At 39.3% G+C, this 14,673-nt stretch overlaps 1 protein-coding gene across 3 annotated transcripts; it reads right to left on the reverse strand.

Moving 5' to 3' along the window:
* Positions 1–979: 979 nt before the first annotated feature.
* On the reverse strand, positions 980–14,673 carry LOC113171827 (SUN domain-containing ossification factor-like). 3 transcript variants are annotated; one of them, XM_026374560.1, is made up of 24 exons: positions 14,421–14,673; positions 11,739–11,853; positions 11,481–11,603; positions 11,007–11,239; positions 10,822–10,920; positions 10,155–10,284; positions 9,954–10,071; positions 8,698–8,822; positions 8,545–8,612; positions 8,067–8,174; positions 7,650–7,755; positions 7,093–7,113; positions 6,588–6,643; positions 5,829–5,911; positions 5,555–5,620; positions 5,398–5,463; positions 5,206–5,296; positions 3,649–4,974; positions 3,471–3,558; positions 2,975–3,079; positions 2,555–2,712; positions 2,137–2,228; positions 1,956–2,011; positions 980–1,832 (listed from the first exon to the last, which is right to left on the reverse strand). In XM_026374560.1, exons 1-24 carry the CDS (start codon positions 14,483–14,485, stop codon positions 1,365–1,367), a joined length of 3,966 nt encoding a protein of 1,321 aa, XP_026230345.1. In that variant the 5' UTR covers positions 14,486–14,673; the 3' UTR covers positions 980–1,364. The 3 variants fall into 3 exon arrangements, with proteins under 3 accessions (XP_026230345.1, XP_026230344.1, XP_026230347.1); XM_026374559.1 differs by having other exon boundaries at positions 11,721–11,853; XM_026374562.1 differs by lacking the exon at positions 7,093–7,113 and having other exon boundaries at positions 11,721–11,853.

Raw genomic sequence — 14,673 nt, forward strand, 5'->3', positions numbered from 1 at the left:
ATGAATATCACTATGGCAATGAAGTACAAACACCAAACATCATTGTGTAGACAGTAGCTAACGAACACTAGTGAGCAACAATCATAAGCTGCTAGTGTTCCCTTTCAGTAACACTGTCACATCTCACTATGTTCACTCTGGGAACTGGAAAATGATTCCCCTCCAGTGCTCAGGAGGGTCAGTTGCAGCGCTCCTGAGGGTGGGAGGATTGGCTCATTGACCTGCTCAAAGCACTTCAGTGAAGAACATAGTTGCACCTCTCAGAAGGTTTGAGTTCAAATTCATGCAAACCCTTAATTTTAAGATTCCCCTGATAGCACTTGCAGCCTCACTTGAAATGTGAATGAAGCTTAGAGCGTGTACCACGACTCCACAGCAACCAGTCTTCTGAGATCACTGAAAGACAGAGCAGCTTGAAGCCGAGAACTTAGCATCTCGCAGTGAGAGATAACAAAAGGAGAAGGTGGAAGCAAAATTGTTTTGCAGTTCCATCACTGGTTTAGAATAAAACAAGCATGATACAACCTGCTGCCTAAAGTCAGCACACAGCTTCTTAGTGGAAATGACCAAAAAAAAAAAAAAAAAAAAAAAAAGGTTAAAGAGTTATATGATGTTATCATTACCTCTGTGAAGTTGGGCACCAACTCTAGACAGTTAGAGGCCTGCCAATAGCTGTCTGGTAGTGAAACATGCTTCACTTTGTCCAATTTGCTTTTCTAAAACAGGCCAGTTTCTAGGTCAACTGAATCAATAACTAACATTACCATAACAATATATGTGAACTACAGTATATTATAAACTCTTTATATACTCTCTCTTTTGTTGGTTTATTTGTCCAGTTTCAACACTGGACCAACACTTTGGTCTATTTTCATCTAGGTTATTATAGTAAATATCCTCACTAATGTTTGAGGCAACTTCCTGAAAGAAAATGTACAGTACTTATGTTTATTATAAAACAGAATGAAGTATTGTGAAGTAGATGTTTCAGAGATTTATTTGTCAAATTGATGTTGAATGTGAGTTGAATTGTGTGCAACATGTAGAAAAATTTACTTTAGAGACACTTTGGATACATTTTTAGTTTCATGTTCACAGTCAATATTTCCAAACAAATGCAAGAAATGCTTTTGTAAGTAAATTGTAAGCTGGGAAGACATTGCTTTAGATATAACAAATAAGGTCTGATAAGAGATGATGAACAGAAACTAAACTGAACAGTACAAGTGAAGGGATTGTCTCTTATTGAAGCTTAAAGCTGCCTGTAGCTACAGAAATGAACATCTGCTCTTTTAGAAAGAGTTTAACAGTGAGAAGATGAGTCTTTTTCAAACTCTGTTTCTTGTTGGTTGTGTGTTTTTACATCAGACAGGACCTGAGAGGGCAACATTTACCCCAAATGTCCCAGAGCTTTGCTCTGTTTTCCTGGTCATGATGTCCTGTATGGTAGAAATGGGCAATAGGTCCCCCTTGTCCCTCCGAGGAGCTTGAAGAAAGTCCACCACCGCGCAACCGGGCTTGGGACGCCTGCGTCTTATTGCCCTTTTCTCTGACCGGGTCTTGGGAGGAGGGAGGCCATCACAGATTCGAGAGCAGGCGGTGGTGATGCCACAAAAGGAGGGGTCATCTGAATGAGAAGATGCCTCTGAGCTGCCCTCGGAAGGCGAGTCTCTAAAGGTAGGCTGAAGTAATGTTTTTATAAAAGGTGGAGGGTTTGTGGTGGTAGGCACGTTGTTACATACAACTGCTCCATTACACAATTCTGGAGCTGTATGGAAAGAGGGTTTCAGAGTCTCCACTTTCTCTAAGGGTTTTATCTTACGACGTCTCCTCTGTGTCGGGGAAGGTTAAGGAGAAAGAACACCTGTAAACAACTGTTCATCGGCTGCAAGCAGCACATCAGAGCTACTTTTACACTATTGCTCTGCGTTTCAATAAATTACACATTTACTCACCTTTCTGTTTGCTGGACAGTGAATCTGTGTCTCCTCTGCATGCAGGACTTCTGAACCTATAAGTAGAATAAGGTTCATCTGAAGGGGAGGAATAGCTACATTCTGGACATTATTAAAGCTGCATCAAGTGGAAACAGGTACATTTCATAACCCTGAGAGCCACGATGCAGTAAAACCATACCTTCAGTAGTGGTTAACTGGAGTGACTCTGAGTGTATGAGTGGATATGACGCTCTCCTCTTCAAGCCCGTCTCATCACAGGAGGAAAACTGCCTATAAAGGAAATAAATAGGAGTTGATGGGAAGGCAAACTGCATGTAGCACCTTTATTGAGATAACAGTTGTGTGATCACTAAAGATTTCAGCTGCAATGCTACTGATGAATAACTGTATCAATAAACTGGCTTAAGTTCATTTGAAGATGCCATTCTGGGATTATTCATATGTGTCCTAAATATTTTATTACCCATGTCATATTGAAAAACACATCTTCTACATTTTCATCTTTTAATCTATTACTCTACTTTATTTGGTAATAACTATAGTGCACACTATATGTTAGCATTTGTTCTTGGCAGAAAATAACAGTGTATGGCTACTTTTCAGTGCAGCCGTAGGTGTAGCTCTTGGCAATGGGTGGCTCTGGTTCTGTAGCTGGAGGAACAGTGGAGATGCGGCAGTGGTTGGCACACAGTAACACACCGAAACACAGGCACAACGCCAGAGACAGCAGCAGGTATTTCTGTCTGTCTGACACCTAGAAGATAGATCACATTATACCATTAATCAAAACAATGGCAATAATATATTTTCTAATAGAGTGAAACATACAGAAAATCAAAGTACACATTCAGACACAGATGCTGCTCTAACTATAGTATGTGTCACGTGTGGGTAGGCAAAGTACAGGTACATCTTAATAACCTGGTCCAAGGAAAAAATGTATGTACTCAGTTTAATCCCTACTGACAACCACCTGATTACAAACAAATGTTATGTGGCTGGAGTGTTGTATCTACCTCATCCTGCAGCTGGCTCACTCTGACAGACAGGTTGAGAACCAGCTGAGTCACATTCTCCAGCTGGCCCTGCAGCAACTGAATGGACTCAGTCTGACGCTGGTCCTGTGGGAAAAGAAGGACAACAAATTAGGCATCTACACACACACACACACACAAATTCAGTTCATGTCTGTCTTTATCAGTAAATGTAAGTTTTTCATCGGGACCAATTATTGTGTTTCTGCAGGCTGCATAAATTCCAGCCTGTCTAGACATATAGTCCAGAAAAGAAAAATGGTGGAACCTTTTGTGCTTTGGTGTGTTTTGGCGAAGTGATGAGTATTCACTACTTTATTTGTTACATTAACTGAAGATGCCAACCTAAAAGTAGATTTTTTTTTTTAGGTACTTTACATGGCTTAATAAAGCACAATATTAATGGAAACACAAATCTGATACAAGCTCTCAGTTTTAAATTCCAAACTAGACCAACACTAGCCCCTTCGTGGCGCACCTGCTCCTCTGCTACTCTAGATGTGTTCTGGAGCTTAATGATGGTTTTGTTGAAGGCCTTCTGCATCTCCTCCATCTGTTTCCGATACCTAAAATTAAAACATTAAAAAAGGGCTGCTGCATTATTAAGTCTTACAATCAGCTGTAATTTCAGTACAACAAACAACAAATTTCCTCACCTCTGGCTAAGCTGCTCCAGGTACCGTCCACTGAGTGACATGTTCATCTCCAGAGCCTTGATGCGGTTGTTAAGTCTCATGAACACAGACTCCTTCTGGCTGGAGCCGTGCACCAGGTTCGCGTTCTGTTCTGTACCATTGGGGGTTTCTGCATAGATGTCTGAAGAGGGGCGAGGCAGCTGACCATTGCCACCTGAGGATGTTGAGATATCTTCTGTGAAATCCTCCATTTTAGTTTCTGTGATGACAGGGGGTCCACCAGAGGTCTCGAATTCTGTGATGGTGTCTGGAGCAGGCAGGGTTGGCTCAGTGGAAGCGGTGCTACTTTCAGGTACCGCTGGTGGGTCAGGGTGATGTTCTAAATGAAGGGAGGTGGTGGGAAGGAGAAGCTGAGACTGATCTATCTTATCCAGGGTTTGAGCAGTGGGATTTATTTCTGGTAGAGAATCAATGTTAGGCTTCTCCTCTGATGCTACTGACAAATCACCCACTGTGGAACTAACAATTGGTTTCACAAAGAAGGAGCTGCTAACAGAGGGTGATGGCTCAGCATGCTTGTCTACAGCCAGCATATCCTGGCTCCTTTCTGGCCTTGGCTCCTTCACTGGTTCCTCAGAAGACAGCTGTGGTGTATCCACGAAAGAGGTGGGTTTGGCAGAGAATGAATCAGTGGCACTCGGTTTGGGGAGGCTTGAAGTTTGACTCGGCTCCAGCACTGGAGGTTCAGACATGGACTCTTCATGAGATTCTGTTGTGCTCTCTGGAGGCTGTGGTGTTTCTGATGTGCTGGCTCCACTCTCTGGCTCCATCTCAGAAGGTTGTTCATTTTCAGCAGGGTGATGTACCTCACTGTGGTGCAGCTGAGGTTCAGGGGAGGCAGAAGGGGACAGAGGAAGGTGCCAAGTGGGTGTCTGGATGGGAGGTATCATTGGTTTATTTTCTGTTGTTTGGCATTTCCTCTTTTTGGATAACAGAGCTGAACTCTGTTGATATAAATATTCCTTGAGGGAAGCTGCACAAGAACATGAAGTAGAACAGGAGGGATGTAGTGAACAGTAGTTGAGGTTCTCTCGTTGTTGTTTGTGATAATCCCTTGTCTCTACTTCTTCATCCAAAACTTCCTCCTTGTCCAGGAGGATAATTGTAGAGCTGACCTGTTCTTCCTCCTCTTTCTCTATAGGAATAACAATTATTTCCTCCACTGGGGGGAGCTCTTGTTTGGTATTATCAATATCTGGTATCTCAGTTATAGTGGCCTCTGAGGAGGGGGCACCAGTTTCAGGTATGTCAGGGTCTGGTGAAATTTCCACCTCTTCAGAGTGTGGACTAGAGAGAAAGAAGAACAAATTAGACTTAAATTTCCAAAGGAGAGAAACTAGGTTTGAGCGAGCATAATATGTGGGAATTAGTCAGTAGTAGAACTGAATCATCTTTAACACTCTCACCTCCTTCAAACAGTAAAAACCATTTGTAAGTATATTTGAAATTGTGCAGTTATGAAAACAATTATATTATATTCAAAGTAACTATGCTATAAGGTTTCTGACAGGTACTCACATTAAATTAAGTTCTGAGGCAGTAGTTTGGGTGGTGGATTCAAGCTCTGGTGATGGCTCAGTCACGTTCACGTCATGGGATGAAACATTGCCTACAAAATGTAAATAAGAGTTTAAACTTTAAAGGGACATTTTAAAATGCAGCTTGAACTGCCGGTGAGCAGAAATGTTCAACTAATTGTGCTGGTTATACCTTGCATGTCTGGACCTCCACCGAGAACATTGACAGCAATGTTATTGACCATGTTCAAAATGACATCTGAAGAGAGAATTTAAAAACCAGAGAAACAAGTTAATACAGTATTCTAGGCCAACTTCATGCAGTCAGAATCCACCTCAGCCAGACTTACCCTTTGCTGAGCCAATGAGATTCTTGGATAACTTGACTTCACCAGGTGTATATGCAGAGGGATGATCTGTTGAAAGTAGTGGCCGCAGTAGCACAAATCAGTCTCATAGCAAAACATTAAAAGGAAATCAATGCATGTGACTAAAAAGCCTTCAATTCTGATTAAACAAAATAAGAGGATACCAACTGTAGCAAATACATTGCACTGAGTGTACATTATATGATGTCAATCTACAGATTATCATAGGTGAAGAAAGAATATATGACGTTCTCACCCAAATCATCATCTGGATCATCTGGTCTTTCTGAGGGATCAGCTATCTCCTCATACTCTTCCACCATGCTTGTGCCAAACACCCTGTCATAAAATGTACATCAAAGTCATTCTATATTCAATCACATATAGCAGTGAATTTTAATATGCGTTATTCAGCAATTTAAGTAGCCCACTCTAAAATCCTCAATAGCCTCTAGGGGGCAGACAGCTCCACTAAAAGCCTACAACAAATGTCATGCAATGGCTGTTCCCTTTTCTTAACATGAGAAAGTTCAAACACGAAGAATGAAACTGGTGCCTTATTGTTACTACTACTACTACTACTACATAGCTACTTAGTAAGTAATTATTATAGTTAACAGCTGGGTTGTATGTGTTGTTTGAAGCACCTGGTTTGTGTGCAAGAGTCATCTAAATTTATCTTTAGATTTTGCAGAAGTGGAAACACAGCATTACCACCACTTGATCCCAGTAAAGGCTTGATAGAGCTGTAAGGGATAACTGTGAGCTCAATCACCATAAACACCAGCCAGATATAATATAATCTCACTTGACACAATCTAGAGTTTATTATGTATGCAGCAAGTTGCAATATGTAATATGTCAAGCCAAATGTTAGTTCACTATAATCAGAAAACACATAATAAACTGCAGTATATAAAAACAAGGATATAACCATGAGAACATGCTACAGTTTTTCACTTTTAATTCACTGTCTTTTTTGCTTTTTTTAAGTGTTGTCTTATTTGTTAGGTACCTTATGAGACTGAGGGGACAAAAATGTTCACAGCCAAAGTGAGAGACCAGCTCTACCTAAAAAAAAAAAAAAATAAAGAAAAAAGAGTAATATATAAACTTACTCAAATATGATAACTAAAAGGTGTGCTGTATTATACCAGAAACATATCAACAAACAACAAAGTCTGATTTTATTTTGTTATAAAATCAACATGATGACTTTAAAAGAAACACCAACAGACTGAATGACAGTGAGACAAACATCTCAGCATATGATTTACATAAAGATCATTTTATAGAATATAATTGATTACAGGAATGACACTTGTGGGTGAGTTTCATTCATTAAGTAACTCATGTTGTGATATGCAAGTTATAATTGGATTAGTAACTGGTAAAGTTAGATCCAATTATGGTTTGAGTTGATCACATCACTTAAAAAAAAGAAAGTAATGACACATAAATACATTCCCCTCCATGTTTATTGTTTTAACCACAGACCACTACTAGAAAAGCAGGCTAACCTTTATGTACTTGGTGAACATCTGAAGCAAGAGAGAAAGAAAAAGGAGAAATTAAAGAGATTTCTACATGCACTCAAAACACCACATGCACATATGTTTGTTTTTTTATCTGAGTCGCTCTAGAGGCAAAATATCACCATCTCTAAGAGTTGATCGTTTTAATGTAGGACACAGAACACTTTCCAAAGAGGCTAATTTTCTTATGTTTTGCTCAAAAAGGATGTACCACATCAATTAAAGTCACTTTATTTTAGCCAACATAACTGACCAAGCAACAACAATTGCATGCAGATGGCAACACCTTCTACAAAACAGTCTTGTAATAGTCATTCGTCCAACCACAGAATGACTTTGTGACTGTAAGAAAAACAAGAATAAGTGACGGAGGGCAGAGTATCCATTCAAAGAGGTTTAGGGAAAACGTGTACAGAAAGGGATGTGCTTGAAGTATGAGTTCATTATTCAACTGCATTGTTTTAGTGTACAATAATAATACCAATAATGACATACATACTACTGTAGATACAGAGATGGTATCATCAGGACGGAAAACTCACCTTAACATATTTAGCATAAAGATGCTCATCCAATGGGAAGCTCTGAACTGTGCGTTCATCCCGTGCATGAAATGTTCCCAGCTTTAGCCACTTGTTTGTTGGGTATCTGCAGGAGTATATTTACACATTTTAGTCAAGTGGTCTAAATGTTTCAAAGCTTATGATTCTAGCTTGGTGTGATTGTAAATTATGATTAGGTTTACTGTCTTTAACTTAAGCAGTTTGCAATTATTGTAAGTATTTAAATGTGTCAGATCCAATTAGGAAACCATGCTCTGCTTTTTTCCTAATTATAGGGCATTTAGATTTAGAAAATCGAATTAAATCAAAAGACATTTACCATTATTAAGCTGCCGATAGAAAGAGCAATATTGTATAAATGTAATATGGTAGTGGTGTGGTAGCTGGAGTACATACCTGTCACTGATGGAAACAAGAAAGTCTTTGGGAGTAGAAGAAAAAAGCTCAAAGTTGGCAATGTCCAACTGCTTCACCTGGATGGGCTCACAGAGCTCAATGATGAACCTGAACAAGAAAGCAAGAAAGAACCATTTTCAGTCGTATGAACATCCACTAACCACTTTAGTAGGTTCACCCGTACAAACTAATGCAAACCAATAAAGCAGCTGTACTATGAATTCTACTTTAACAACCACTGCAACATGAGTCCACCACCCACTATAGTCTCAGTAATAAACGTATAGCAGAAACACAATATCACCTTTCTGACACTTTCAACAAAAACTGAAAAATTATGACCTTATGCAGATAGGGTTCATCGCAGGGCTGTTCTATTGGATTGTACGTGTAATAAAGTGGTCAGTGAGTATGTAAACCTTCTCCATTTTCAAGCAAAATATGGAAAAAAAGCAGAATAAGCAAGCATACTACATACCAGATTTTATTGCTACATGGGTTTAGCATGTACAAGTCCATGTTCTCCTTCAATATGGCTGAAGTGCTCTGTGTGCAACAAATGAACAAATTGATATCAATCAAGCTGTTTTTTTCTCTGCAGGATGCATGAAAAGCATAGTATCATATGTACCTTAGCCTCTGGGTTAGAGCCAAGTATTTTGGCTCCACACTCGACAGAGGCATAGTTATTGAAGTTCTTCTGGACCTTCTTCACTGTGTGAGAAGCCCCGTTGTTAGAGGTATGAGTAGATTGTGCTATGAAGGGGGGGGGGGGGGGAGACAGCAAAGAATTCAGCATATATAATCCTATAATTTGTTGTGAGTTGTTATGATTTGATACATACACTCCCCTTCAAATGTATTGGAACTGTAAGGCCAGTTCCTTTATTTTTGCTGTAGACTAAAAACATTTGGGATTGACCTGGATATGAGACTAAAGATCAACATTTCAGCTTTTACTTCCAAGTGTCTCATCTGGATCTGATACACAACTTAGAACATAACACCTTTTTGTTTGAACCCTCTATTTTAATGTGATTATTCAAACAATAAATAAAACTGACTGTCTACACTCAATTTCAGATTTCAGTTTGCCTGTTTACAAAGAGGTGTAACCAACATGAAAATCAGAGAGCTGTCTGGGTGAAAAACAATTATGAAGCTGAGAGAAGATGAAAAATTAATAAGAGCCATTGCACAAACATTGACCATAGCCAGTACAACAATTTGGAATGACCTTAAGAAGAAAGAAACCGCTGGTGTAATAAGTAACAGATGCTGAACGGGTCGAAAAAGTAAAACAACAGCAGTTGACAACAGAAACATTGTGAGAGCTGTAAAGAAATATCCTAAAACAACTGTTAGTGACATCAGCAACAACCTCCATAGGGCAGGAGTGAAGGTATCACAATCCACTGATCACAGAAGACTTGAACAAAGGTACAGAGGCTACACCAGAAGATGCAAACCACTCATTAGAAGGAAGAATAAGAAGGCCAGTACAGAAGTGAGCAAAGCGAAAGGTGTCAAGAGCATGCATTTTACCTGCTAAAGAGGAGACTTAAGGCAGTAACCACCCAAAACAAAAAACAACTGAAAGAGGCTCCAGTGAAAGGCCCGAAAAGTATAGCATCACAAATGTAGACACATTACGTCCACATGTTCCAATACTGATGCTCACATGAAAATGGGTGGGTTCAAATAAAAGGTGCCATCTTCTAAGTTGTTTTTCAAAGCCAGACGTAGTTACCTGGAAATAAAATTGTATCTAAAATGTTGATCTCATATTCATCAGTCTGCAGCTAGCAAGTGGCATCACTTTTTGAAGGGGAGTGTATACACAGAACATGCAAAAACCCAACTTCACAGGCAGTATCAACAACTTACTCTTCTCTTTCTCCACCTCCATCATCTTCCGCTTCCACTCATCAAAAGTGGGGATGTCCTCAGGGTCTTTAGTACTCACACTGGAATCTGTGTCTGTGGTGACAGGGGAGCTGAGGTCCTGTCAAAGATAATGAGAAAATTAAAGCTGGGACACTTCCTTAGGTAGAGAGAGGATAGGTCACATGGATCTGAGTTTCTTACTTGCTCTTTCAGCATGTGTGATGTGTTCGCCTCCAGATGCTGACCAGCTGGAGAACCCATAGGAGGGTCTGTGTGGGTTTCAGTACCTGTAGTGTGGGCATTAGACGTGTTCTCCAGAGTCACTGGAAGACTGGTGTGGGAAGAAAAACATATTATTGTCTTGATAAACCAAATCAAAGTTTTATTTGTTCTTTAAGATACGTCCTATTTCCTTACAATCTGATGTCATCATAGGCAGAGGTGGGGTACTAAACTTGGGAAGACTCGACTTAGTATTAATGACTTAATTATTATTAATTTTTAATTATACTTCATTATTAATGACCTGACACATGATTTTAAAAACTATTTGACTATTGTCTTCTAGATTGTGAACAGGTAAGATGATTTCTACAGCAATGTGCACAAACGTGGCAACCTACTGCTACACGGCAGACCAGCAGAGGCCACTCCAAAATGCGGCTCTCTTTAAAGACTCACTCCAAAACTAACGATTATGTTGTCAAGCTGTATGATGAGGTATGATTATTGCACTAGTCTGAAGTCTGCCGCAGTGACTTAGGATTTGCTTGAGACTTGAACATTATGACTTGAATCTTGCTTGTAACTTCAAAACATATGACTTGCTCCCAATCCCAGGAGGAATATTTCATATTTTTTGGCCCACCTGTCACTATTATACGAGTTAATCTCTTCTTCATCACATTCAGTAGGATCAGGATCAAGGATCTCAGGTGCAGCTACATGATATGTACCATCTGTAACACTGAAATAAAAAAATATGTATAAACATTTACATTATTGTACTAGTAATAAAACAAAAACAATATGATTTGATTCATTATAGCTTGCCTATGTGCGATGTTGTCTTGAAGGTCATGGCTGCTTGGGCTTTCTTTAAGCTCTGCAGCAAAACCAGGGACAGGGTCAAATGATGAGAGCAGTGAGCCTGAATCCTGGTCCTCAGTGATGGAGGTTTCATGATCGTGATTTTTTGACTTTTGCTCAGGTTCTGGCTCAGGTTGTGAAATTCCATTGTCTGTCTTTAACTCTAGATCAACAGTGTGCTCGTCTTTTTCAAGGACCTGATAGATAAACAGAGGGATACTTAAGCTGTCAAGGTAAATCCATTAGTTAGATATTTATAGACCAACCAAACACTTAAAGCTTCATATGTTTCAGAAACAATGAAACACAACTGAGATATGACTGAATGCACAAATAGGAAATGATATGTTTATTTTCAGTTTCAGTGACAGGTGAAAGATTTAAGTACTTCTGAATGTAAAACAACATTTTGCTAGGTTTCACAGTAAATTATTATACCTTTGAATATTGTTCTTTTTTGTCCACCTCCTCTGTTGTCTGCTCCTTCATTTGTTGATCATCCTCTGTCAACAGCTCATTTTCAGTCAAGGACTGGGTAGGTGAAACCCAGCTTCCCTGAACCTAGGCAAAAAAAACACACAGGTACAGTTTAATCACAGAATCAAAAACTTCTACTAATCAGATGGAGCTACAGATACATTTTGCAAATCTAAAAATAAACTTGAAACCTCTACAAACCTCTACAACTGATGCTACCTTGAGATGTTCAGTCTTTTCCTCTGACTCTTCCTCCGAACTGATGTCCTGTGAGGACATGGGCCTCTGGGCCTCTTGGTCCGACTCCATACAACCAACATAGCAACGAGGGTGCCTACAAGACAAAGGGAATGATAAGGCAGTTTCTATGAACTTGGAAAAAACACACTCAGAGGCTCTTTAACTGTGCTACCTAAACATATTATCTGATGAAAAAAGTTGCATTCCAATGTCACAGTGTGACACATGAGAAAGTCCAGGTGGCCTGCACCCCAATGTAGATAATGTATCTTATCTGTATGCAGAGTCAGGGAATGTTGTCAATGTCACGAGACACACCTCAAGCAAGCTGGATATTTCTCAACACAACATATGAGTTTAAAATATTAATGTGATATCTGCAATATGATTTAATGTTATTTATAATCTAATGTGTCTTGTTTAAGTCTCATGTGTTGCCTGAAAAAAAAATGAAGATTTACTTGTTTTAAAGTTATAATTGCTTCTGCAGTTTCTCCTGTAGTCTCAGTCTTCTGCTTATTGTTCAGTTCTTTTGTTTGAAACCACAGCAGCAGGGTACCAGACAATGTCACCTTTCTGTGAGGGAAAAGCTCCTCCATCTCCAAGGCCACACTTTAACAGCAACTGTAACTTGTCAACAATCTAGGTAATTGTCTGGATTTTAATCCGATTTACAGGTCAAGTACTTCACTTGGCTGGCTGGTGTTAATACTTTGTTGATCTGACTTGAGAGACTTAAGGTAACAAAAGAGCATTTGTTTTCTAATTGAAAGCCAGCAGGCATAATGTAACACCCAAAACAGCCTGAGTGGTGTTAAGGCATGGACTGCTGAATAATTCACTAACTAGTAATTAATAAAAAAAAAAAAGTAAAAAAATGTTCTCGATGATGACAACTGTAATGTTGTACTTTGCTGTAAAATAGAACTGAAAAATTGGTAAAAATAGGAAGTTGTGGGTAAAGGATTACAAACACAACAACAGATTTCTTAAAGAACAGACTGGACATGCAGGAGTTAGCTGCCTACTACTGCAACAAATAAAATTAATACACATCACCCATAAGTGCAAAGATCAAATACAGGTGTCCACTGTCATCAAGACGATGTACAATGCAATGATGTCATTTTTATTGCAGGTAAAATGTTGTCATAATATTGTATTGTATCATATGTCAATTACCCCACTGACTACACCTGTGCTTTTCCAGATACAACAAGTCAGATTACTTTACCTTCTGTAAACTGAAATAAGGTTAATTCCACAGTCTACCATGAACACAAAGATGTCATCTAACGGGCTGGGAAATACAACTTAAACCTATATCACAATATTTTAGTGTTAACAATAAAAGTAAAGATATGACTGACATACTGAAACAATATTTTCACCAACACAAGTCATATCAGTATATATTCTTTAGGGTCAAGCAAACAGGATCCGTGATCAGGAATAATAACCCTAAAAATGAAGAAACACAGACTAAACAGATTGGAGAGTTTAAACTAGTGATCCATTTTTTTAATCATTTGACTTAGCACTTTGCCTTTTGGCTCAGTTTTTCACCATGCTTACTGTGTTTGTGGGCTCATGTGATATGCCCGTGATATGGTGTGCATGAAAACTCATCATGCAGCTAGACTGTCATTATAACACTGACAAGTTTTTATCATGAGAAGTAATTATCAGAATATATCATGGACAGTAAGATATGACATATCTTTACATTTTACTAAAATGTACTGTTCCAACAGCATACCCAAAATACATTAACAGTGCAAAATAACTCGTAACTTCCCTCTAAAACGAGATTTAGAGCGATGTTGGGGAAAGTAGGCCAGGCCAACATCACTAACATAGATCTTAATACCATATTACATCATATCTCCCTCCCTCCCTTCACTCTATCTGAAGTTTAGCAATCATTGTGTGACATGTAATGTTTTGTTGTTTATCTTTTAACAACATGAGGAGAGCTTATAATCATCCTACATAATCTACCTCTCTGCTGGTTAAATGGTGTCCTGTCAGATTTACACAGAGTTCACAGCCTCCAGATTTTAAGAGGGCTGGCGTGACTGACAGGCCCATAATCCTGTCAGGATATGATGAACCAGGTCTGTGTTACGCCGGCTAATGCTATAGCCCTGGGACAATATGGACAGTGGGATTTTACAGCTACAGCAGGCTCAGCAGAGATATTAACGAGGAGGGGCTGGTTGTTTCATTCAGGCTCTTCCATGGTTACACTTGTCAGCTAAGCTAAAGGTGATTCGTACAGAGCTGACACAAACTTCTATAGGCTGATTAAACTTGAAAATCCACCACAACCACAATGGCCATATTAGTGAAAGCTAATATTTTAGGGAGAACTTAACCAATCCGCATCAAACATAAACAGGTTGGTAGGCAGCAGCTTATGCTAACTCTTAACACTGACTAGTCTGAAGTCAGCCAGGTGCCACATCACAGCGTAACGTTACGGTAATATTGACGCTAACTTGAGTTAGCTAGCTAGTTAGCTAGCTACTGCACTCTTAACTGATTTTTAGACAATAATTACATCGTCAGTTTCGAAGACAGTTTTGTAGGTTTCGCATTCAATATATTCCCATGAAACAATGACACTCTATTTAGTTAGAACAAATTTAACCAACTTACCAACAGACCACAGCTACACACAGACACACTGACACAACTCGCCATAGCAGTGCTGTCATCTTCATCCCTCTCCTGCCGGGACAGACATCCTCGCCGTACTCAGAAATGGCTGTAGTTATATAATTTTAGTTAACCAGCGGTCTCTTCAGTTGTGTATAACATAAAGGCGCCCGCTGTTTCCTGTTTATTTAGCTAAAGTTGGCTGTTAAATGGGTGAAGTGTGATGCTAGCCGCTGTAGCTTGTCACCGCCAC

This window comes from Anabas testudineus, chromosome 17, assembly GCF_900324465.2.
Source record: "Anabas testudineus chromosome 17, fAnaTes1.2, whole genome shotgun sequence".
NCBI classification, from domain to species: domain Eukaryota; kingdom Metazoa; phylum Chordata; class Actinopteri; order Anabantiformes; family Anabantidae; genus Anabas; species Anabas testudineus.